Source organism: Hyaena hyaena, unplaced genomic scaffold (assembly GCF_003009895.1).
Source record: "Hyaena hyaena isolate Hyena2069 unplaced genomic scaffold, ASM300989v1 scaffold_727, whole genome shotgun sequence".
In the NCBI taxonomy this organism is placed as follows: domain Eukaryota; kingdom Metazoa; phylum Chordata; class Mammalia; order Carnivora; family Hyaenidae; genus Hyaena; species Hyaena hyaena.
In genome coordinates this window covers 340001-367257 of record NW_024081359.1, presented here as the reverse complement: position 1 = coordinate 367257, position 27257 = coordinate 340001, and the positions used below count along the sequence as shown (strand labels likewise).

At 39.7% G+C, this 27257-nt stretch overlaps 1 protein-coding gene across 5 annotated transcripts in view; it reads right to left on the bottom strand.

The window, feature by feature from the left end:
* Nucleotides 1-27257, bottom strand: part of CDIN1 (CDAN1 interacting nuclease 1) — a 208575-nt gene that overhangs the window by 102910 nt on the left and 78408 nt on the right. For all 5 annotated transcript variants that reach the window (XM_039217964.1, XM_039217960.1, XM_039217963.1 and 2 more), the window contains 3 exons: nucleotides 14387-14466; nucleotides 13985-14034; nucleotides 8214-8281 (listed from right to left, as the gene is read on the bottom strand). In XM_039217964.1, the coding sequence (XP_039073895.1) occupies nucleotides 8214-8281; nucleotides 13985-14034; nucleotides 14387-14466 (198 nt within the window). The remainder of the gene's footprint in view (nucleotides 1-8213; nucleotides 8282-13984; nucleotides 14035-14386; nucleotides 14467-27257) is intronic.

The window sequence follows — 27257 nt, the reverse complement described above, 5'->3', positions numbered from 1 at the left end:
AAAATCTGTGTTTTCCCCCACCCAGGGTACTCAGGTCCTAACCGTTCCCTCTCTATTTTAACTTTGCCCATAGAATGATGTGGGCAAAACTCAGAGGAAGTGACAGCACAAGAATAGGGAGTAGCATTACGAGCAGGTGGCCTTGTTCATCTGGTTTAGGCCCCAGGAGAAGTTTTTATCATGGATCATCCCATGGGAAGATTTTTAAGGTCAGCCCCATCCATCTGGCCTGATTTGCTGGCTTTTATGCTCCTTTCCTGGCTCCCCAACCTTAAAAGATTCCTTACCACTACTAGATCATCCAAACCATTGGGTATGGGTTTAAAATCTGATTGACCATCTTGTTGGGGTTCCAACTCCATGATCTAGAGGTTATGCTCAATCATCAGCCCACAGTATTTCCCTTGTGCTTCATTCTTTCTTCCTTTCCTTGCCTTACTGTGCTTATTCCCTATTTTCCACATAGGGGGCGTGAAGCCTCTGCTCTGAGGACAGGAAATGTTTCCTTTTCATTTTTTGAAACCTATTCATTGCCCCACCCTTGGCACCAACATATGCTTTGTATTTAATGCTCAAAAGGCTAACTGAATAAAATACAAGTACATTTTAAAGAATATCCATGCCTTCTACAAAGCCTAACTAGCCTGACTTAATAATTTCCTTTCCCGATTTAACTTCCCATTAATCAGTAAGACACAGACACAGAAAAAAAATGTGGCCCAAGGTTCAAGGTTTTATCTGATAGCTCTTATTGCTATCTTTCATCCTTGTTCCCAACTGTTTGCTCTGAGGTTCATCTTGATCATCAAAGAAGGAACTGTGTCCCTTTCCTTATTATTCATGGGAAGTTTTCCTACTTTTCTCTTTGATCTGCAGTGTCTTAAATAACGTTGGAATTATCCATTCCTTAAAATATGGGCAGAATTCCTCACAGAGAAGAATATGGGCCTGATGCTACTATGGTGGGCAGCTCTTTGGGTACTCTTCCCATTTCTTTGATGGCTACCAATCTCCTTAGATTTTTCTCTCTTTTACAGTCAGTTTTGCAATCTATATTTTCCTTGAGAATTATACATTTCATCGAGGTTCTTATAGCTCTTTGTACATATTGGAGCCAAATGGCTACTTAAGATTCTTTGAACTTCCCAAGTGGAAAACTGTACCTTTAAGTAACCTAATACTTTCTTTAAGAAAAAAAAAAATAAAATGAAATTGACTAGAAAGGTCAAAAAAGAGTAATAACAATGTTTTAGAATAGCACTTTTAGCATAGCTTCCCAAAATGTTGGAGATCAATATGAAATCAATCTCCAATCCTGTATACCTATCTTATTCAGTGAATATAGGAAATATGAAGTAAGGCTCACATTTAAGGAATATGCTAAAAATACCCAATATATTTCATAACTACTAAGCTTGTTAATGTCACAGTTCAAGTGTTCAGTTTCAAAATTAACAGAACATTCTCGCTAAAAAGCAGACGTCTCAGCCTCGAGATCCACAAAATGTGGGGTATTCAGATGATGTGTGTGACTCACAAACCATGATATTTCTGAGCTTGAAAAGTCTTAGAGATTACTAGTCCAGTGTTCCAATTTGTACATGATATAAGTGGTCCAGAGGAGTTAAATGACTCACCAAGACCTAGGCCTCTTGGATAGCTAAAGACACAAGCAAGAAGCTGCATCAACCACATTCTGGCTCGTCATAAAAGGCCACGTACCTCTTTTAATTATGGCAAATATTTGTTTTTTATTATGTTTTTATTTTTAGTGTTTATTTTTGAGACAGAGCATGAGTGAAGGAGGGGCAGAGAGAGACGGAGACACAGAATCTGAAGCAGGCTCTAGGCTCTGAGCTGTCAGCACAGAGCTGGATGCGGGGCTCAAACCCACGAACTGTGAGATCATGACCTGAGCCGAAGTTGGACACTTAACCGACTGGGCCACCCAGGCACCCCGTAATCATGGAAAATATTTAAACTGGATCCTCTGTGACATTTATGAGGTAGGGGAAAAATTCTTATTTTCCTGCTGGAAGATCTTAAAGCACAGAAGAAGTGTCGGCCATCATCTGATAGTATTTAGGTGACATGTGCCTGAAGAGGAAATGAACTAGATAATTTCTTGATTTCTAGCATTTCAGTGGCCCTCTCTCCAATTGAAATTTAAAAAAAAAATCAATGAAACTGCATCCACAGGTAAAACTGATGTTAAATTTTTAAAAGCAACTCAGGTCTTCACTTATTTTTAAGTTGTCAGGCCTGCCTTTGGAGGGCATTTAAAAAAGGAATTTACACATACTTAAAGAACACTGTGAAAGTTTAATTTCTCTGGCCTTTTAATTACCCTCTCCTCTAAATGCCCCAAAATATCCAAAGCAATTAAGTACTAATTACACAATTTCTTTTTCTAAAATAAAGGGCTGATTTTGAGTCAGAGAACAAAACACATCTGAAACTAGTTAACATATACTTAAGAATCATAGAAGGGCATGAGAAGTACCGAGGAAAAGTTTGAGGTTTTCTTTTGTTTGTTTTATTAGAAGACTTTAAAATGTTAAGAAATAGTTATTCCCAGGAAAATGATGCAAAATTCCAGTTCACAACATCTGAAAATGAAAAGTAACATTCTGACATGGCCTTTTATCTATGAATTTGTCAAAAGGCTTCTAAAATGCTAGGCTAAAATACATTGTATGATAAAAAGAATTTTAAGACCTATTAAATTTCTACTAAATTGAAGAAGGGAAAAAGATATACTGTGGTTTTCATATATGTTGCTGGATCTCTTTTCCATTCCAGTATTTTGTTTTTCTGAGTCCCCCCGCCCCCACCAAAACTCTCATTCAATACTTGGTGCTATCACCACCCCCCATCCCATATTTTTATGTTCTCAAAGAGTTTCACAGTCTTTTCTACCCAATTTAAGAAGTTAGCAAGGTTTCAGTAATAGAGGTTACTATGGTATGCAAACCATGTGAGAGAGGCACAGAACAGATACGCATTTCATGGGGAGACCCATAGCACAGATAAATGAAATCTTTAGAGAACCCAAAATTTCATTACAGCCATTAGTTTCAACCTCTTCCCCCAAAGCCTCTTATCAAAGCTACTAATAAGGAATACAACTGACTGCTCTGACCTTGTCCTTTGCTTGGGTCTTCAGGGGACAATACTAGTGAAAATTGAAGTGCCCTAAAGATAGGAGACAAATGGGAGGTCACGAAGCTGGGACAGTACAAAGTGGAGCTGAGCAGGCTGGTCCCTGCCGACTGGTGGCTGTGGAGACAGGCGATGTGAATATCAACAACAAAAGTAGAAGTCTCCCCTATTTTACATCGCATTCTAAACTCTTTTGATTTAATGCCACAAAAGAAGAGACAAAGCAGAATGGTAGAGGAAAAAAGAATACAGGGCAAGTGGGGAGAAAGGCACATGATAGTGCCTCGGGCCGGTTTCCTCCAAACAGAACAGGGGGCATTAGATGGGCACTAGACACATTCCAACTCCAGGATTCCAAGGAAAGGCTGGACGTTATAGCGCCTTTGCCCCAGCTCTGTTAGCTGTAGTCACCAACGTCAGACCTTTTGCAGGCCTGGCTGCATCTGTCCTAGAGCCAATCTCGATGACGAAAGGAACAGTAGCAGTTCTGAGACACAACACACACACACACATACACAACCAATCCCACAACAGCAGGATCAGATTTGACTCCCAGTGCCTTTTGTTTTGGGGGACTAACGCTCCATCACTTGTGGAGATGTTTTGAGCTTTTGTCCTGCATCCCATCCTGTTTGGCACCGCCATCCTCCTTACGATGTGATTCTGGTGACCAATAATGTGTCCCCCCCCCCCCCCAACTATCAGCCCCAGGGTGGACACCTGACCCAGACTAGCTAACTAGAGTCCTTCCTCAGATTCATTATGGAACAAAAGAGAATCAACAGCTTTTCCTGGGTGGAAGGAATAAACAAACTAGCAACAACCAGGGATCATCTTTGTTGCCTGAGAATGAAGCCAACACTGAAAAAAGCAGAAGCTAAGAGGGAGAAAAGAGATACTAATGACATTGTTTTCTGTCTTCTGGATTCTACACACACCAGAATAAAACTTCTCTCCTTTGGATTTTCCAGGTATACTGCTGAACCAGTTAATTTCTCCTTGTGTGTGTGCATATATAATTTAGTTTGATTAGATTTTCATCACAACCAAGAGTTCCAATATCTCTTTAGTGGCCAGGAAATCAGACAAGCAATAGATAAGAATTCTCTAACCAGGGCCATGGTGAGGGAAGGGTCCAGAGCAGAAAGACTACTATAGTAAGTGCACAAGGTAACCTGTCGTCAAAGGTAGAGAGTGTGTTGTCTTCTAACGGCATGTATGTACCCACAGTTCTTTTCTCTTGGTCCCAGGGAGAAACACACACAAGCATATTCAATAAGGGGGATAAGAGGATCCTGCATCATGACCATTTCCTCGGGAAGGAAGAACAGGACCCAATCCCCCATATCTCATCTCCAATATCATATACCTGTTATTCTGAAAACTTTGTCTTACTTTTTAGCCTTTAGAGAGCTAGGAATGAACACAGTTGATACCCTTTTTCTTTTTTTAGAGAGAGAGAGCATGCATGGGGGAGAGGCAGAGGGAGAGGGAGGAAGAGGATCTTAAGCAGGCTCCATGCCTGGAGCCCAACGTGGGTCTCGATTGTGAGGCCATATCCTGAGCCAAAATCAAGAGTCAGACACTTGACTGCCTGAGTCACCCAGGTACCCCTAAATAGTTGATCCCTTATGAAATACCCACCGTGTCCATTCTCTTTAGCCTATATAATCATATGTTTGATTCCTAGTCACTTATTCTCGACTGCGAACATCTGCACACAAACACAACCTTAGTACTCTCAATCTCATCTGTTCCTGCTGCTGGTTCTTCTCCTGAAGTCACAATCCCCCGTTTGTCACATCATAATCACTTCCCCAGCAGAGCACTACCGCTTCAGGTGGGGAATAAAGCAGCAGGAGCAGATGAACTCTTAGAAACAAAGATCCTAATTTTTACAGCAAGGGACATCCCTCACTAAGCCTACCTGGCTTTACAGATTATAGCCTCCTGGAATCCCACAGCGTAATATATGAATGCTAGAAAAATACCCATGTAAAGTGTGCTGGTTTGTCATAGGCAAGACCGAACACGGGAGGGCGAGGTGGAGAGAAAGCAAATGCCTCTCAGGTGTCAGTCAAAATAATTGTTAGCTTCCACTAACAGGGCAACATTCACTGGGAAGGATAAAATATCTCCAGAGCCATTCTTATTAAGCCAAACGTAATAAGAATTTGCACCAGACAGGGCTGTGGAAGCCACTAATGAAAGTCCCTCTGACCTGGAGACATGCCAGCCCATGGGGGATGAACGGTTTGTCTCCAGCCTTTGCTCTAAGCTCTTTCATAGCCCCCTCACAGTACAAACAGTCTTCTCCCTATTTTCCTCTCCTCCCTTGCCTTTTTTCCAAAGCCCCTCCTTACCCCTGAGAAGGAGATGGGGGTAGGGGAGTAATAACAACAAAACATGGCCTTATCAATCATTTGAGAGATAAAAGTCAAAACATCTCCATCAGTAGTTCAAGTCCATTTTCTATTTTGTTGATATCAGGAATGGAACAAACCCTTAGCAGAGGGGACATGGATAATCACAGTGCTTGTTGGTCAATTTCAAGTTTAAGAAGCGCTCTTTGTGAAGCCTTTCCAGGAGAGTGGAGTTAAAATGGCAGAGCTGCACGGAGACCCCGAGCTTGTCTCGTCCCTGAAACACAGCTAGATCAGCACCAAATCGTTTTGCACACGTAGGAAATTGATCTGGGGATTAACACAACAACCTGTATAACTTGAGCCACAGAACTTGGCAGCTGGTGTGTGGTGCAGGGAGGTGAACTGGGGGAGAGAAAAGCCGAGGAGGGTAGGGAGCTGTTTTTATGGAGCGAGGACAGAGAAGAGAAAGGGGGAGAGTGTGATACATTGGGATGGAGCAAGAAAAGCACTCCCCCGAAAGTAGCTGGATTGAAAGAGACAGTGAAGAAGGGTGCTGTGTGCATCCCAGCCTCGAAGTACGTAGCATGTTCTTCACGATCTTCTCAGACTTTAAATGCTGATCTATAAAAGTTAGTTCTATATGAACTCTCCTTGGAAAGAACTGACAGGAACTGACCTGAAACTTAAACTTCGCTGTTGGTAAGGAAATGCTTAAAAACAGGACTGAGGTTACATGGAGTCAGTTAAACATCCCATAACTCATTTATTTTAAAGATCAGTTAAGTATCACTGTTGGGTATGCTTCAATAAAATAATTATCTCCTGATCCTATAGCACAGAGAACTAAATGGGATCCAAATACTAAGTCCCTTTTCCGAACTTGTATGCAAGTACTAATGACTTCCTGGCTATGTTTCTGCATGCATGGTCATTGTTAGCTAAGCTCACTCAATCCAGTCGAACACAGTTCCCAGAATCAAGGGACTCAAGGGACCTGGAACTCAGTTAAGCCTCTTGCTCTTCTTGTTGGGGTCTTCTAGTTCTCATAAAGGAAACAGAAAAGCTAGGCTAAGCAAAGAAATGGTGCCAAGGGCCTGACTACCCATAAGTAGATGGAGCCAAGAGAGTAATACCAAACAGTCCTCAAAATATGGGGGCTTACTTGGTGACTTCAAAACAGTAAAATAGATTTGGCCATGCTACACTGGCAACTATCTGAGTGATCAACGTGATCTGATACATCATAATACTATCAGAACTCCATAGTTCTAAGACATATGCCATGATAACACGTCATGGGTCATCCATTCCAATGGGTTCTGAGCCATTATAAAGTCTATGTCTGATTAGATTTTTTTCTGGAAGATGGTTTCTTTATTGTCTGTGGGTGCTACACACACACACACACACACAAATATATACACATACATATGTATACACTGTATGCATATTTTTTAACCTAACCCATGAATTTATGCTTTTATTTTCAATATTTTTTATTAGATTTTAAAAGGTGATTTCTATCTAATTTACCCTCTTTCACTAAGCTGAACATTTCAGTTGTCCTTACATGAAGAAACTTGCTCCTTTTACATACTGAAATTTAACTCATTAATTTGAGGCCATTTTCCTAGTTTATCAACTTTCCTTAGCCCCTGTTAGAGAATATTTATGAGCTCTCTTATCTTAAAATTATTAACAAATTTACTACACATTCAACTCCATTCTCCAGTTCATTAATAAAAATTTTGAATACTAACAATTAAAACAGGCTTTTTGTAGGCCTGTCTTCAACATCCCTCCCCAGCTTGACATAAGACTTTTTAATGGACTTTACTTGGTCAAATCTTTGTCCATTCTGGAACAAAGATAGTGTAGCCCAATATTCTGCGATTTTTCTTAACCTAAAAAAAAAGCACACTATGCAACTTAAATATTTACATAAGAACAGATGTGTAAAATGCACGCTTAGGTTTGTATAGAACCTTTACAAATTACATTTACAATGGAGAAGAAGAATTAATTCACTGTAGAGTGCTTTAGGGTTTCTATGATCAGTTATCACATGTATGCTCTTCAAGGCTTATTTTCAATGCTTCATGATGTTGAAAAAATAACAAACGGTAGCAAGATTCTACATTGGCACATGAAAAAGCACATGGCCATGTATACATGTGATATTTTAAAGATCACACTAAATCTATGGTAACAATTAATGTATCACATAAAAATAATAAAAGCTTAATATCTGGCTTCCAAGTACAACTACTATCTGATTACATACATGAGACAAACATACCCAACATGAATTTTTCTAACTATTCTTTTTAACATATAGAGCATTTTATAGACAGTATTTCTTGTGTTTTTTTCCTCTCATCAGGTCTAGATTATGGCTAATACCTCATGACACCAAAAGTAATACTGCAACAGATATTAAAGCATTTTTTCAGCCACTTATACTATAAAATATTAATTGCAAGCCTATGCATGTGCTATATAGATAGAGATTAGGTAACTGAGTTCCTGCTCAGTTCTAAGTCAATAAAAGATAACGTGCACAGCATCAATCATTTTTCTCTCTTCCTTTAGTACATAATAACTGCAAGTGGAAGATTTTTAAAAATATATATTTAAGTACTCATGGAGATATTACAAGCTAGAGAGGATGTAAGTAATACTTACCTAGGAAGGACAGGTTCTTCTCCAGAAGCAAGTCTCTCAGCAGGACTTCATGCTCATGGCCAATGGCACTGGGAAGTTTTAGTTAAGGAGAGTAACACAGGTGGAAGTATATAATTAAAAAGAAAATGCTCATTCAGGTCTCCACTTTCAGATGAAACGGAAAATGGAGGGAATCAGAGCACCTATTTCCACATTTAGCTCACATGTCTGAGGAAAGGGACTTCTATACACGTGCCCTCATTTAAGTGATTCAATGAAATTTTTCTTTCTATAATGTTTACATGCATTTTGGCAAATAAAGATTTGTAAATGGATGTGTACTTTATCTCCTTTGAAAGGAGGGGGAGCCATTTTAAACAGCCTTTGTACTATGTTAAAAATCCCTCAATTTAGTACATTTATTAACCACTTACTAAGTGTGGCAAAGTATCCCAACCTGGCTTTGCTCTAAAAGAGTTTCCAGTCTTAGAGTTCCATATATCTTCGAAGAATCCATACTTGTCCCCAGCCAGCATTTCTAGCTCCTGCTCACTTTTAGCCTACTGTTAGTGATCTTCTGTGAGGTGGGAAGCTGATTTGTTGCAAATTCTATGTACTCCGGAAGAAAGAGGTCATACATGCTGCTACAGAGGCTGCTTCCAGCCTTTCTCTCGTGTGCGCAAGTGCACACATATTCTCATCTAACACAGAAACAGACACACACAAGCACATATACATTTTTGGAGGGATTACTATGCGGTAGGCACTGTGTTAAGTGCCATATGTATGTTATTTCATGCTCAGTTATTATCATCCTCATTTTATAGATGAGGAAACCAAGGCTTAGAAAAGAAACCACACAAGGTCACCTGGTTAATGTGTGGCAAAGCAGAGGATCTGAATAAGATCTCTACAAAGTCTTTGCTTATGGCCTCCATACAACTTCTTGGAAAGTATTCAAATTAATTATGTGAAACTAATTGATACCAGCCCACAGTTCTTAAATACCATAGACTAAGCCTTGGTGCTAACCACTGAGGGTATCATCTTTTTTGTGGGGGAGTCCTCAATAACTGGTTATTTTATTGTTACAGCTTCACAGACCCATTACATTCAGCTACTCACATATGCACACACCATTTGTTTCCTTACCATCTTAGTTACTGACAACTCCATGCTGTTCAAGCCAAAATGTAAGAGTCCTGGACTCCTAGCTTTCTCTCACACTCTTCTCAATTCATTGGTAGTTCTTGTTGGTGTCAACTTACAACTAAATACGATACCAAATTTTTACTACTTTCAGCTACCATCCCAGCCTATCATTTCCTTAATTTTTAAAAAATGTTTATTCATTTTGAGAGAGTGAGTGAGCATGGACGTGAGTAGGGGAGGGGTGGAGGAGAGGGACAGAGAAAGAATCCCCAGCAGGTTCTGTGCCACCAGCACAGAGCCCGATGTGGGGCTCAAACCCATGCACTGTGAGATCATGACCTGAGCCGAAATCAAGAGTCGGGTGTGTAACCAACTAAGCCACCCAGGTGCCCCCCCCTTTTTAAAAAATTTTTTAAATTAAAAAAAAAAACTTTAATTCTAGTAGAGTTAACATACAGTGTTATGTTTCAGGTATACAATATAGTGATTGAACACTGACATACACTTCCCAGTGCTCATCATGACAAGTGTATCCCTTAATCCCCATCACTATTTCACCCATCCCTCTACTACCTCCACTCTGGTAATCGTCAGTTTGTTCTCTATAGTTAAGAGTCTATTTCTTGGTTTGTCTCTCTCTCTCTCTCTCTCTCTCTTTTTCCTTTGCTCCATTGTTTTGTTTCTTAAATGCTACGTATGAGTGAAGTCATAAGGTATTTGTCTTAATCTGGGCTTATTTCACTTAGCATTATGCTCTCTAGATCCATCCATGTCCTTGCAAATGGCAGGATTTCATTTTCTTTATTGCTGAACAATATTCCATTGTGTGTGTGTGTGTGTGTGCACGTGCATGCACGCACACACAAACTGCATCTTCCCTATCCCTTCACCTATTGACAGACACTTGGGCTGCTTTCCTATCCTGGCTATTATAAACAATGCTGCTATAACAACGGGGTGCATGTATCCCTTTGAATTAATGTTTTTGTATTTTGGGGGTAAATACCCAGAGGTGTGATCGCTGGATCATAGGGTAGTTCTATTTTTAAGTTTCCGAGGCACCTCTATCCTGTCTTCCACAGCACCTGTACCAGTTTGTATTCCCACCAACAGTGCACAGGGGTTCCTTTGCCTCTATGTCCTTGCCAACACTATTTCTTGTCTTTTTGATATAGCCATTCTGACAGGTGTGAGGTGGTAGCTTACTGTAGTTTTAATTTGCATTTTCACTTGGGGTATCATCTAATTTAACTTTCACCACCACCACAAGAATAGGTACTATTATTAGTCCCATTTTTATAAATATGGAAAGTAAGGTTCAAGAGGGTTGAGGAAGTTGCCGGAAGGTCCCATGGCTGGCAAATAATTAAATCAGCAATGAGATTTAGCGGTACGTGGCTGGCTCAGTCAGCAGAACAAGTGACTCTTGATATTGGGGTTGTGAGTTCGAGCCCCACGTTGGGTGTGGAGATTACTTAAAAATAACATCTTTTAACAAAAGGAATGGGACTTGGAATTCTCCTCTATTTTCCAAAAAGATGAAACTGTACAAAATCGGAAAAGGAGTGTAATCGTATTTTGGTACTTCGATTTTTTCAAATGCAGTTGGCAATAATTATCTGATTTTCCATTGGGTAAGGTCAACATGGTCATATCGTTCCTTAGCTACCTGATCATGCACTGTAAGAGTCCAATTTAGATGAAATAAAATGTATGCATTATTTGTTAAAAAAAATTCCTAGAGAATCATCTGTCCTTCATCAATACATACAGGTGAATATCATTTAAATCATAATTCAAGAGATGTGTCCACTCATGTCCACCATCAAAATGAGCCCCCAGTCATAACTGCATTCTTTTCTTCTGTCGTCCCGCTATGCATGTGGCTGTGCTTATTTAATTTCTAATTGGAAACAAACTAAAGGAACACATTTTCAAATCATACAATTTCACACATTTACAGAGTCCCCTGAAGACATCTGATAAATACCTCTCAATGGTTTCTCATTATTAGGGGCATCCCACATTTTAGAACTAAATTATTTACTTCTAATCCATGTAAATGTGCCCTCACTTTTATTGTTGTAAATTATTTACATCTAAAATGTTGAATCATGAAACTGAGGTTACTGATGGTACAGAAATGAAACCCACAGCGTTTTAAGCTTCCTGCACCATTATCTTTCCTTGCTTCTTGGTTTAGGTCATTGTGTAATAGCCGGGTCCTGGAGTCACAGTTTGGCAAGTTAAGATGGCTGGTTTCTCACACCTTTTTGTGTCCATGAACATATCTGTGGCAGGAAAGGTGTGGACGGACATGGCTATGCAGGAAAAAATGTAGAAGACACCAAAAGAAAAAAAAGAAAGCACATGACAATTTATATACTCTTTGCTACCGTGCTTTTTGTGATGTCTTATTTGTAAATGACCAATTTACTTTATTCTACTTACATAAATGTCTACATGTAACATTTTCATAATGGAGTAAAAAGATTTTGCACCTATTCTATTTACTAAATGTGTACTTTCTTTCTTACAAAATGATGTAATTTGCCGACAGTAAGCAATGTAAACACTACTGAATTATCAGAACAACATACAAATAGCATTTTCACTCACATGGAAAACCACTAATTTTTATTCAGTGTGAAATAAAGTAATTCCTGTGGCTCAGTCTAGGAAACATCTATGCAAGCGTATTTATATTATACAAAACTGCTACTACCTCAGTGCAAAAATAAAATCAGTTCTCTATAAATTTCCCAGCTTGTTTTATTTTGTATGGTAAAAAGCAATCACCGATTTGAAATTTTGGAAAAACATGCTTCTTGATTATGCTTTGCTTGATATAAACATATAAAAAAATACAAAGTCTAGAAAACAAAGCTTATAAAAACAGTAATTTTACTGGCAATAGGCATAACGGAACTGCAAAATTATAATCTAGTCAGTGAATGCAATTTATAGACATACATCATTATCTTTATCAATTGAAACCATGTACTACATTAAATTCTACTGGCAATAACACAGCCAAAAAAAGAAAGTGAATGATGGCAAAAATGTAAAGAAAATACTCTGAACAGAATTTATAATGCTCTATAAGCAGAAAACACTTAGACTTTGTCCATAATAATACCTATTATTGATGTATGGCAGTGACCATGGGGCAAAACTTGTAAATAACCTCACAAGCCATTTTCTTAGCCAGCAATACAGCAATCTAGTTTCCCGTAAGCATCTCAACTATTACTGAAAAATAGCCTCCTGGCATTTACAAAGCAGTTGACTTCATACTTTAGTCCATGCATATATAATTAGATAGTTATATTTAAAATCAATATGCAATCCTTCAAAAGACATTATGCTTTTAAAACCTTAACTTTAAATTGATTTTTAACTATTTTATGTGCTTTAAAATTAACATGTAATTCCGCCCCAGATACTCCGAGATGGTGTTAGTTGTTATACAAATGTGCTAAACTTTATCACTGTAGCAACATGAGGTTGGCACTCCTACAATATTTAATGCTATCATTAATTTTATACTGAAACTAGAAGTATAGTTTCACTTTGATCTAATAAAAAGGCAAGCGTATGACAGTGCTGTGATTTTATTAATTTAAACTACTTTGGTGGGGGGGCAGGGACATACTTGAAGAATAAATATATAAAGGCCTATAATTTAGGTAGTGAATATTCTTACGAGAGGTCTAAAGCTTCCTGACTGGTCATACTTCCAAATGGTCACAGCACTACCCACACTCACCAAACCTACACTCGGAAGGCCATTTTACAGTATTAAGAAATGTGAGACACGTGGACTCAGGTGGAATAGGATTTTCATTAAAAAAAGAAATTACTAGTTGTTTACTCTTTAAGTAGCATTTTCCACCAAGGGTTATCAAAATTCTCAGCAATGCCATAGTGCTACTGAAGGTACTGATGAGTAACATCCTACTTCAGGAAGCAGTGAATGTTTGCTCAAATCCCATTTCAAGAAGAAAGCATGAACTCTTTAGTAATCTCACGTCTCTAATGAAGAGTGACTGGACACCTGTTTTCATAGCCTTAAATTCAGTCCAGAGGGAAAAACGAGCTTGGTTTCTCGAAAACTGTTTATTAGGGATCCGAATGGCAGTTCAGGCTGTAATCAGCATTTAAGCAACAAGAATCTACTGCCCTTTCAAAAGTGATGGCCTCCGCGGCATTTTAATCACTTCATCCTTTAACTCCAGGCTCAAAATTTATGCTAGGAAACTCAACTGAATTTGGCTCCTTTTATACAGAAATCCTCTACATTTTTCTCAGTGTTCACTGGATTGTTGAGAGACACTCCCAGACAGTAGGCCCCGTGCTTGATGATTCTGTCCCTTTAAACTCCCTGAAAGCCAAGCAGTTTGAGAGAAGCGTGTGAATGTACAACCGCTGAACTGACAGCCTCCCGTGGCCCATCTGATTTTCCTTAAGCTGTAGAAAAGGATGGTCTGCAGTGACCCCCGGTTGATTGAATGTAAAGTAGAAGGGTATGAAATGTGTTTTGTGAAGCAGAACTTTATGTCAGGTTAAAGCTAGACACATCTCCTCCACTGAGTCTGAGCTCGTCAATCGTGCACCTAAAATTTTATGGGAAAGGATACTGTTTGATGCAGTCTACCAGTGGTCCATAACAGCAGTCGTTCACGATGCACTGTGGAGAAAACACAGAAGGGGGTCTGGGGTGACTCTGAAAACGGTGACTGTTAACTAGTACCCTAAAAGTGGTAATTATTTTTCTTAAAAAAAAAATCTAAAAAAACCCCCAGCTATCAGAAAGCTGTTAAGATTTAATCACAGAAAACAAAAATCACATGCTTTTTATTCACTATAAAAGCAAGCTATTAAAAAGTGAAATGCTCTTCTCACAAATATTGCATTGCCATTTATGGTGCACCCTGACCTCAGTGATAGTTTATGATGACAGTAATTAAATGAGGTTTAAAATCCTTTACTCTGCTAGGCAGATAGCGCTGCCACTGAAAATAGACAGCTGTGATTAATACCTGATAGACCTGATTTGCTAGAACTCCATCTGGAATCTGAGAAGGGTCCCGTAGCATACTATTTATAACAGACTTGGAGGCTGTAGAAGAAAAGAGATGAACTGTTAACAGTCAACATACTTCTAATGTGGCATGAGGACTGACATGTACCTACATACACACAAACTATGAAAATGAAAACATTACTGTAACTAATAAGTTTTTCCTTTTTTTTTTTAATCCAAGGGAAGCTTTTAATTAGATCATTTTGCCAAGTTTTTAAGCCACATTGCCAGATTTGAAGATGACCTAATTTTTCCAAGGTAAATTAACAAGTACAGACCTAAAGCATATGTCTCTTTGCAGATAAATTAGCTCTGGAAAAGCCTGCTTGGGGGAGGAAAAAAAAAAACAAAAACGCAACATGAACAATCAGAAAATAAATATTTACCTTTTGCAGGTAAGTATTTTATAACTAAGCATAGGTACATGGAGAGCTTAATGAGGGCGGATCAGACTTCAGTGATGTCAATAAAAATAACTTTTACCCAAGAAAGCATCTCTGAGAAACCTTTTTAAAATAATTCTCATCAACTGCCACAAAACATTATGTCCATTTCACAGATGAGGAAAGTAGGTAACACTGACTAACAACTGAAGGAAACTTAAGGAAGAAAAAAAAAATATATATATATATATATATATAAATTTTTACCCCAAAATATGCCTCCACATATCCAACTGCAAGTTAAATTAACCTCACCCCTGGAACTACTATAGAAGAAAGACTGAGCGAAGCATCTAACGAAGAATGTTATAGCAGGTCACACCCTTAGCAACTGGAGGCAAGCGATTCCAGCCCTGCTGTTTTGAACTCCTCTTCCTCTCTCTGCATGGGAGGAAGGCAAGCACCTAAATTAAAGCTAAGTCAAGTGCTGCCTAGGAATCAATCCTCCCATGTCCTCCAATGGAAGGATTCCCAAACATTCAGCAAAACAGCTTAGCGTCTACCCAAACAGAAACTAAAATGCATTTTGGATAATTATCTAGTTAATAGAATGAACAGAGACCACATATCAACATCATTCACGTGGAGATGATTTGGGGTCTTTTTCTTTTCTTTTTTTTTTTTTTTAAAATTTTTTTTTTAATGTTTTATTTATTTCTAGGAGAGAGAGAGACAGCGTGAGCAGGGGAGGGTCAGAGAGAGAGGGAGTCACAGACTGAAACAGGCTCCAGGCTCTGAGCTGGCAGTCAGCACAGAGCCCGACGCGGGGCCCGAACCCACGAACCGCGAGATCATGACCTAAGCGAAAGTCGGACGCTTAACCGACTAAGCCACCCAGGCGCCCCATCTTTTTTTTTTTTTTTAGATTACTATGTTCTTTTCCAAGTCCAGCACCGTAAGAACACTGACAGATATGATGAATGTTAGTAAATACTGTATAAAGAAATAAGGAAATTACGTCTTTTTCACTAAAGCACAGCACTGAGCCCACAGAGAAAAAGTAACACTTATTTTAATTGTTTCCTATTGTTTAATTATTTCCTATTCTGCATGCTGATAGCAATGTTTATGTACTTAGCCATTTGTAAATGTGTTTGTAACCGCAAGTGCAGAAGCCATATCTGGAACCCTAAATAGAGCATCATCACCGGAGGCCTGAGCACTGACAGGGCTGGATAGGATTCCTCATCTCTACAACTAGCTCTTCAGCCTGGGCAAAGTTATGGAATACAAAACCTCTCAGGCTCACTATATTCTGTAGAAAATGACAATACTATCTGCGTTCACTAACTTAAACAGTTCTTGTGTGTCTCTAGAGACAAAAGCTACAGTGGCTGTTTTGTTATTCTGTTAAAGTGTAAGTGATAGCAAGAACCAAATCAAAGGAAGGCATTTGCTTCACAGAAGCTTAAGTCAGACTCTATTTAATCTCTGAAAAAAAATGACCATGGATATGTGGTATAAATATTGGGAATATGAAACAGCCAATCACGTTATTGTAAAAGAATAGATCATTGCAAAAACAGCATTAGATAGTAACGTCCATGCTAATTCCACTCGGTTTCCCAACTTAATTCTAAGGCCTGGCCAGTTGGAGGGGACAAAAGCACTTGCTCATGCATCTGGTGACCTTCTTTGAGGGTTCTCTCTCTGGTCAGCCCCTCAGTTAACAGACAGTAGTGACAGACACATTCTTTTAAGGTCCCTGTGATCTCATACCACGTCTCGAGCAAACAACAGCACCTTCCCCACATGTACTTGGTCATAACTAAGATGTTCTACTGTTCTCACACCCATGTGAGGAAAAGATTATTAATCTATAAACGGCCAGATAACATGACCAAAGGTTCTTTCCTCTGGAAAATCACTGATCTCATATCAAACTGTATGATAACTCACAGCAGACCATAGATCAAAGGCTCTTCTTATTAAAATAGAGGAGGGAAGGAGTGCCTGGGTGGCTCAGTCAGCTGTGCATCCGACTTCAGCTCAGGTCATGATCTCACAGTTCATGGGTTCAAGCCCCTTGTCAAGCTCTGTGCTGACATTTCAGAACCTGGAACCTGCTTCGGATTCTGTGTCTTTATCACTCTCTGCCCCTGCCCCACTTGCACTCTCTGTTATCTCTCTCTCAAAAATAAATAAAGGTCAAGAAAATTTTTTAAAAGGGAAGGGAAAATACTCTAGGACACAAGACGATGAAAGTCACTTATTTTGTGAGGGAAGGAAAGGAAATATTATAGAAAAAAGAAACTTTCCTCACCATAGCCAATAAGCTTTTTAAAAAACAGTCTGAATGTATTGAATAGAACACTATTCAAATCAGAGAGAGCTTGCGAGAAGAAGTCAATCATTTAAAACTGAATAGTAAAAACTATGTATTGAATCCACATTCATTTTAAACTCAGTAAAATGTCTTTTCCCTTCTTGCAACCTGCTATTTTTTAGAGCGAGAGAGAAAGTGATAATAAATAGGGAGTCAAGGCCTTGGCTACAGACCCAGGATATGTTTGGCCCCCGTTTGCAGATTTTAGCACTTAAGCTTCATAAAAGTATGCCTGTGTCTCAGATCCAAGCCAGAGAGCGCCAACTTACTTTTATGCATATATGCTGAAGATAAGAACTGCAAAAGGGATGAACAGTATCTAACAGGTAAGGAAAGGCAGTTGGGACAGTCCTGGGATGGCTAAGAATAAGAAAGGCTCAAGGAAGCCAGTGCCTTTCATACAAGCTGCCCCTGGGCCAGCTACTACCTAAGCCCAAGTTGCATCCATCTTTTTAGACCGTATGTGGACAGGAGACTTTGGTCCTCCGTAACCTTTCCTAGATGCATTCCTCCTGTTGATTTCACAGTTCACCCCCTGTCGCTGATTCAATCAATTGCTAGAATTTCAACTTTCTACCAACTACATATAAAGCAGGAATGCACTTGGGGCTACATGCACAAGGACAGGAGAGAACTGGTACCTGTTGAAGCATGCTACAGAAGACAGGCAATAGGCAATGTATGGACTACGGCATAATGTCTAAGAAGAGAATCTGCTCTCTGTGAAAAATTTTTTTAAGTTTATTTAGTTAACCCGAGAGAGACCGAGACAGCATGTGTGGGGGAAGGACAGAGAGAAAGGGAGAGAGATAATCCCAAGCAGACTCTTTGCTGCCAGTGCAGAGCCTGATGCAGGGCTCAAACCCACAAAACTGTGAGATTATAGCCCAAGCCAAAACCAAGGGTCAGTCGCTTTACTGACTGGGCCACCCAGGCACCCCTGCTTTCTGTGAAATATTTCAAGAGCCTAACAAACATTCATGTACCCATCACTCTGACTTAATGTCTGGATCTGCAATTAAGTTTACCTTAGACAGTCTAATATTAACTTGTGTAAACTTTTTTATTTATCAGTCTTACTAGAGGTCAGTTCATTTCACTAGTATTTTTAAGAAACTAAATTTTGGTTTCGTTAAGTCTCTCTACTGCTTCATTCTTTCCAATTTCATTTAATTCATCCTTTTCCTCATTACTTTCGGCTTTCCACTTGGAGTTCATTGTACTGTTTTTTTACAGACTTTCTATCTTTGTAATATAAAAGTGTAATAATTTAACATATACTTTTTAAGGCTATAAATTTTCCTCTAAATTCTGCTTTAGCTACATGCCCCAAGTGTTATTCTCATTTATTTATAAATATTTTGTAGCTTCCATTATGATTTTATCTTTGATCCATAAATTATTTAAAAACTTATTTCAAATGTCTAATTTAATCATTTTGGTCAAAGTGTGCGATGCTTATATTCATTTGGGGATATCTTTTTGACTTCCTTTGGTGTTTTCTTTTTTTTTTTACAAATAGTTTATTGTCAAATTAGTTTCCACATAACACTCAGTGCTCATCCCCACAATCCTTTGGTGTTTTCATTTGCAATCCACTTTTATAAATATTTTACAGGTCTTTAAAAAATAATAAAGTTCCTAATTTTCAGATACAGGGTTCAGGTATGTCCACTAGGCCAAGATTTTTCATTGTATTATTTAAATCTTCTATATTCTTATTAATTTTTCATTATTAATTTAAAATGAACCCATATCTAATCTAATCATATCTCCTTTGTAATTCTGAGTGCAGTTGGCTCCTAATAACATGGGAGTTAGGGGCACCAACTCCCTGTGTGGTCAGCAATCCCACATATAACTTTTAACTCCCCAAAACTTAACTACTAATGGCCTACTGTTGGTAGGAAGCTTTAATGATAACGTAGTCAATTAACACATTTTGTATGTTATATGTATTACACACTATATTCTTACAGTAAAGTCAAGAAAATGTTAATAAGAAAATCATAAGGAAGTGAAAGCACCTTTATAGTACTATACTCTATTTATAAAAGCATCAGTATGTAAATGGACCCATGCTATTCAAACTCATGTTGTTCAATGGTCAGCTATATAAGGAATTTAGAATGCACTCACTCCAATCAGGAAGCCCCCCTTCTCCACTGGCCTGCATGTTATTGTGTCCATTGTTTTTTTATCTAATCATTTTGTTTGTAAACATAAGTTCTCCATTTCTGCGATCACTAATTTTATGTCAACCGGACTGGGCCACAGGGTGTCTGGATGTTTGACCAAACATTATTCTGGATGTGTCTGTGATGGTGTTTCTGGATGAGATGAACAACTCACATTTGAATTGGAGTAAAGCATATTGCCCTCACCAACGTGGATGGGTTCCATCCAATCAGTTGAAGGCATGACTAGAATATAGAAGATAACTTTTTCTACCTTGCCTTTAATCTGGGACATGAGTACTTCCCTCTGGACTCAAACTAAAATACTGGCTCCTCCTGGATCTCAAACCTGTAGGCCTTTCAGACCGGGACTATACCATTGGTGCTCTTGGGTCCCCAGTGGGCATACTGTAGCACTTGAGACTTTTCAGCCTCTATAATCATGTGAGCCTATTCTTTATAAGAAATCTCTCTCTATCCATATACACATATACATATACCACACACAACTGGTTCTGTTCTTGAGTACTCTAATGGTCTCTATTTTTAAAAAATGTTCGATACTTAGATTGATGAACGTTTGCCCATTTCTTCTTTCAGTATAGCTTTCTGAATTCTGCTTTCTGCTTTTAGATTCAATGTCTTTGCTACTAAAGCGCCTGTGTATTCATTCTTTCAGATGGTAACAATGAGTAATAAAATCTCTTAGCCTTGTCTTGCCTAAAAATAACTTAGTTCTCATTTCTGAATGAGAATATAGCTGGGTATAGAATGATAAGCTAAGAGTCCTTTTATTTCACCCCTTTGAAGATATGAATCCACTGTCTCTTGACATTTGTTATTTTTTTTTTTTAATGTTTTTTTTTTTTATTTATTTCTAGGAGAGAGAGAGACAGCGTGAGCAGGGGAGGGTCAGAGAGAGAGGGAGCCACAGACTGAAACAGGCTCCAGGTTCCGAGCTGGCAGTCAGCACAGAGCCCGACGCGGGGCTCGAACCCACGAACCGCGAGATCATGACCTAAGCGAAAGTCGGACGCTTAACCGACTAAGCCACCCAGGCGCCCCACTTGACATTTGTTATTGATAAGAACTCAGTTTCATAATAATCCCCCTAGAAATAATTTGTCTTTTATCTCTCATTCCTTTTATTTTTATTTATTATTAATTTTTTAATGTTTATTCATTTTTGAGAGAGAGGGAAAGAGAGAGAGAGTGAGCATGAGCGTGGGAGAACAGAGAGAGAGGGAGACACAGAATCTGAAGCAGGCTCCAGGCTCCAGCTGTCAGCACAGAGCCCAATGCAGAGCTCGAACTCCCAATCAGTGAGATCATGACCCGAGCCAAAGCTGGACACTTAAGTGACTGAACCACCCAGGCGCCCCTATCTCTGGTTCCTTTTAAATTTTTCTCTGATATTCAACAGTTTCATCACTCTGTGCTTGGATATGGCTCTTTCAATTTAGTTTGTTTAGAATTAGCTATGTTTGATGAACCTAAGGATATATGCATTTAACCAGCTTGAAAATTTTGAGCCATTGTAACTTTGGCTTCCACTCTCTCCTTCTGGAACTCTGATATAGATATCTATTAGAAGGCCTTATCACTGTCTCCTATAAAGTGTTCATATTTCCTCTCTATTCATCTCTTGTGTTATATACTACAGGTGCTTTCCCTACAGCCATCCTAAAATCCACTAACTTTTGTTCTAATTTTTCTAATTTTCTTCTAATCTTTTTTCTAATCTAACACTTCACTCAACTAATGAGCTTTTCACTTCACAATGATATCATTTCCAAATTTTACTGTTGTTTTTTTCCAAATCTATCTGCTCTTTTCTCACAGCAATTTCTATTCTTCCCATTATCCAGTTAGTTTTTAATTTATTTGATCAGTTTATACAAATTTTTTGGTTTTAAAATGTCTTCTTATAGATTTAACTTTTCGTATTTCCAGTTCATGGCATGCAATTTCTCTGCCTTCCTCCCTCCCTACTTATCAATAACATAACATAACATAACATAACATAACATAACATAACATAACATAACATGTGGTTTCCTCATTTGGTTTGTAAATTTTTAGTATGAACTCAATTTCAGCAAGAATTGTTTGACCTGCACTGTGGAAATAACCATGACAGAGTAGTTTCATGTTTACTTTTTCAGAGACCAGTTTTATTACTAATCTCTTAACATGGGTTTCCTGTAGTATAAACAAGAGCCCAAGTTTAGACCCAATCCCACAAATGGTGCTGACCTATTTCTAATTTCTCCAAATGCCACACAACTCAAGACCATATATAGGAAGCAAGCTTCCTCGTCATTTTCTCCAGGCAAGTGGAATTTCCCCAGTCCTTTGATCATGATTTGGGCCCTCTGTGGAGGCTCACTTCCAGCTCACAGTTGTGCCTCTTTCCCTCTGGGGAGTTAAAATCCCAACCCCAACCCCTCCAGTCCTTTTCTAAAGCTAACGACTGTTGGCCCTACAAAGTGAGAGCCCCGGTTTACCAAGCTGAATATACATTCTCTCTCCATTCCTTGCAACTAGAGATTGAATTCCTTTTGTTTGAACTTGGTTTTGTATTTTAAGAGATTTTTGTTTGTTTCTTTGTCTTATCACTTATTTCTTTGTCATGGAAACGTGGTCCATCAACAAAAGCTCCTACTATTATACTGCTGAAATTTTTAGAAAACTCTTAGTAAGTTCAGGGAAAGCCTGCTACCTTCTTAATTTCTGTGGCATTAATGTTATTTAAATATATAAAGAGGAGGTCCTTCTAAGAAATTGGAGCCTCAAACAACAGAGAGAAGGGCAGCTGGCCAATAAGCAGGTACTCTGTAAAGCAGAGCCACCTAAATCACCTCCAAAGTCTGCTCTGCTGCGGAGGGTCTGGGTGGACCAGAGAACAGGAGAAGGGTCACTGGTGGCTAGAAAATGAATCGTTACCCTGACTCCTCCCAAGGCTGCTGCCACATCACAGGCCAAAGCACCGTGATAATCATCAAGCTCGACAACTTGTTTCTGTGGTTTGAGAATGCGTTCCATCAGATTCTCAAGTAGAAAATCCCCCCCTCCTTTTTTTTTTTTTGGAGGGGGAGGCTTTGACATTATTTAAACAATAATTTCTTAACCTGCTCATGATTTGGCAGTTTAGGCTGGCTTCATGGAGGCAGCTTGTCTTGGTGTGACATGGCTTGGAAAGGATTATCTGGATGCTGGAGGGTTCCCTTTCATCATGGCTCACTTACATGTCTAGCAAATTTGAGCTTGGTTCTGCCTCAGCCAGAACTATGAGTGAGGGGCCTTGGTTCCTCTCCATGTGTGCCTCTCTAAGGGCCGCTTGAACTTCCTCTTGACAAGGGTTCCAAGAGCAAGCACCCCAGGGAAGCAGGCAGCAGCTTACGGTTCCTTGCGACCTAGTCTCAGATGTCACACAAGACCATGTTTATTTACATCTTCCTCAAAAAACAGGAAAAACGTGCTTTCTAAAAGCAAGATGAACTTGGACAGCTATGCGGTCTAAGGCTTTCCAAGTGGAGAGGCAGCATGGAACAGTAGTTACTACCTGAGTCTAGAATCAGGCAGGCTGGCCTGGCTCTTCCACCCACTAGCCTTATCATCTCAGCAAGTTAAATAATGTCAGTGACCCTCGGTCCCCTCGTCTGTAAAAGAGTATAACGCTGGTGCTTACTTTTTTCTTTTTTTTTTAAGTTTAATTATTTTTGAGAGAGAGAGAGAGAGAGGGAGAGAGAGAGAGTTGTAGCCGGGGAGGGGCAGAGAGAGAGGGAGACACAGAATCCGAAGCAGGCTCCAGGCTCTGAGCTGTCAGCACAGAGCCCGACGCGGGGCTTGAACCCACAAACTGAGATCATGATCTGAGCCGAAGTCGGACGCTCAACTGACTGAGCCACCCAAGCGCCCCAACGCTGGTGCTTACTTTGCAGGGCTGTTGTGAAGATGAAATAAAATAACATACAAAGAGCATTTACATGCTGTTTCAGACTCGGGCAGCTGGAGTTATCATCCTATTGCTTTGGTTGGTGCTGGATCACAGAGCAGCATGCATCCTGCCTCCCAAAGCTGCATTATCAGTACGTACATCACCCACTACCTTCTATTGTGAAGACGGTAAGGGAGGAAAGACCTTGAGCTATGTATAGGGTTGGGGGACTGTCCTTACCGAGTATGTAACTGCCACAGCCTTGGAGACACAGCCAGGCGTGACTGTTCAACAGGCAAAACTGGACAATGCAGATTCTCCCTTCTCACACGCCACCTCTGCCACGCCCCTCTGTGGCAGTCAGGGCGCAATGCAGCATCCAATCTGTTCTTCAGAAAGAACCTGGGAGAAGTCCTTCACACATTTGTGCGTATTAGCTCACTGTGCTATCACTCTGCGGAGGGGGGCGGGGTGGGGGCAGCAGCTGTATTTTAAATCTTGTCCATAACCATATATAAGGACTTTTTTCCCTTACTTCAAGCACCGGCAATCAGGCAAGTAGAGGCTTTCCCCTAAATCACGGACATCATACCCATCTTTATAATTCTTCCTTTCCTTGGTGTAAGCTCAAATAAGCGGTCAGCTACTGGTGAAAGGAACTGGGGCAAATAAGGAGCTCACTCCCCTATGCTCTCAAGGTCCCTGGAAATCTGCCAGCTGCAAAGAGTGCCTTTTGACTAGGTTACACCTGAGGTAAAACAAAGACTAGACCGTATCTCGTTGGGGCCTCTGATCTAAGGTCACAAATAGGTGTAAGCATGACAGGTGAGCCAGCATGGGGCTGACCGTGTACTGGATGGCAGCCGTCGGGAGAGGAAAAAGGATGAAGTGAGAGATGGACGCTACTGCGATAAAGACAAGATGGGCCATTTGGAAGGAAATTCATGTGCAGACAGACGGTGGTGTTAGGACCTAGCCCTCCCTCCAACAAGAAAACACAACCCTTGCAGTTGAACAGCTGGCGGGGGAGTGCAGCTGCTCCCAGAGTGCACCGAGTCTTGCCTTTGCACACGGCTCCTGCAGAGGCTGGGCTCAGCAACAGCTAAGCCTAAACTACCAGCCACGATAGAATCTTCTCTTCAAAGGCGGGCGCAGGGCCTTTGGACCTCAAGGTTATAGAGATCCCAAGTTACATCTCCATGGGAGCTGGCCTGCCAGTGTCTTCTCTGGACATTTTCAATACTGCCTGTGGCCTACAGGAGCTTCCTTACTCTTCCAGTTAGAACTACTGCTCAAAAATTCCAGGCAGCCCACTAACCATCTCACTGCACAGGACTGATCTCTAAAGCAGTCTAATCCCATCTGACAATCTACATAAGCACTATCTTTTAACATTAGGGAAACTTAGAGGGACAAATTAAATTGTGCTCTCTAACTGGCACATAATCACGTAAGAAGTAACTTCAACCACGCTCATCAAATAAAAAATGTGTTATGGGGATGCCTGGGTGGCTCAGGCGGTTAAGAGTCTGACTCTTGATTTTGGCTTGGGTCATGATCTCACAGTTCATGAGATAGAGCACTGCCTTGGGCTCTGTGCTGACAGTGTGGAGCCTGCTTGGAATATTCTCTCTCTCTCTCTCCTATACATGCTGATCAGATTCTTGTCAGGCCACTATACACCATCAATTCTTATGCCATAAACATATACTCAACAAGTATTTATTAAGCATCTGGTTAATGCCAGGAATATACCTAATTCCACCCCTCCTACCCAGCCACCTCCAACTCCACCCTCTAAATCTGGAATGTTCTTTCTTATCTTTCCCTCAGCCAAAATTTCAAAGCCCAGTTCAATTCTCACCTCTTCCAACAAAATATCCCCTTGGTTTCCAATCCACTTGCTCTCCCATACCTCATATAGGGGAGTGAACTCATACTGTCCACCAATCATTTGGCATTTGATTAAACATTACTTTATCATCTGTTGACAGAAGACTGATCAAGATGCCAAGACTTGAAACCATGACATACTTAAAAAAAAAAAAAAGAAAAAAATGTGGGGTGCCTAGGTGGCTTAATAGGTTGAGCGTCCGACTTAGGCTCAGGTCATAATTTTGCGGTTCATGAGTTCAAGCCCCAGATCGGGTTTGATGCTATCAGTGTAGAGCCCACTTAGGATCCTCTGTCTCCCTCTCCCTCTCTCTGCCCCTTGTGTGCTTGTGCTCTCATATTCAAAAACAAATAAAATGTTAAAAAATTTTAAAAATCTCAAGGCAAAAGGGATGTTTAGCAAAATACAGAAAAAAAGACATATTTCCTCAAAGTTATCTTTAAGCATCTGAGGACTTTTTCATGGAGGATTAGGTTCAACCTCTGGTGACCTCAAGAAGATAAGAGATAATTCTTACAAGTTTATTACTGGTTCTGAAGCTAGAAGGTTTCAGATTTCAAGCTTGGCTTTCAGTGGTTCTGTGTTGGTTTGGTCTACATAAATCCTGCTTAACCCTTTCTTTCATTATAGCCCACCGAAGGTAAGATTTTAGACATTTCTTCCTTAATTTTCCCCTTGAAATTTTAATGCCACAGGTATACTGCATATCTGTTAAATTGATATTACTCCTTTTGAGAATGTGGGGTTCACGTGGAGGACTAAGGAACTGTTTATGTCAGGACGTTCTGTAAGCTGCTTACCAGCAGAAATATTTCTGTTACCACCTCAAAGTTGTTCTTGCTCCACAATCTGCCAAATGAATCACTAATAAACTACTCAAAATTCAAGTCCTGCTTATATTCCCTACTGTTACAGCAATTTGTAGTCAGTCAAATGGATTTGGCTTAATTTGAACTTTTCTCATTATGGATGAGTAGGTCTTACACACACACACACACACACACACACACACACACACACACACACAGCTTTCAGAAAATTTAGATCAAGAAGATGTAGGACACAATGGGTCCTTAAATGTTGACAACACTGAATGCCCCATCTCCCAAAGAGAAGAGTGCTTGACGCTGGCAAAGCTATATGAAATGACTTTCTGAGCATACAAAACATGTTTTTCTTTAGCAGTTATGTATTATTCTTATAAGGACTTTCTATTTATGGCAAGAAATTCTAGTTTATCATTTAAGGTAGAATTATAAATTTCCTTTTTGAAATAGAATTAAATAAATGGCACTTAAAATTTTTCAAGTAAATACAGTATATTTATTAGTAGTACATGTGCTACAATGCAGATATGGACAAACTGTAAAGGTACCCAAATTTCTAAAATTTCAGAAACACTAGGTTAATATTTGCACAAAATCAGCTGAGTATTTAGGGAGGTGGGGGTCACTCAGTCTACCCTACAGCAAGTTTTCATCTCTGAAAAGGAACAATAGCCAACATTTACTGAGTACATACCATGTGCCAGGAATCATTTTAAACTGTGCACAAGCAGTAACTCATTGAATTTTCAGAATATACCTCCAAGGTGGCTATCCACATTTTAGAAATGAGGAAATTAAGGCATGTGGATTTTTTTTTTTAATTTTTTTAGTGTTTATTTATTTTTGAGACAGAGACAGAGCATGAGTGGGGGAAGGGCAGAGAGAGAGAGAGAGAGAGAGAGAGAGAGACAGAATCTGAAGCAGGCTCCAGGCTCTGAGCTGTCAGCACAGAGCCCGATGTGGGGCTCAAACTCATGAACCATGAGATGATGACCTGAGCCAAAGTTGGATGCTTAACCGACTGAGCCACCCAGGTGCCCCAAGGCATGAGGATTTAAATAATTTTCCCAAAGTCCCACTCCCAGTTAGTGGTGGAGCTGTGATATAATAAACTTAGCCAGTTGGGATCATAATTACCAGACTATTCTTTGGCATCATTCCCATGGTTTTCAAAAGTGACTGGAAACGTTCTAGATTAACGCATCATACTTCCAGGAAAA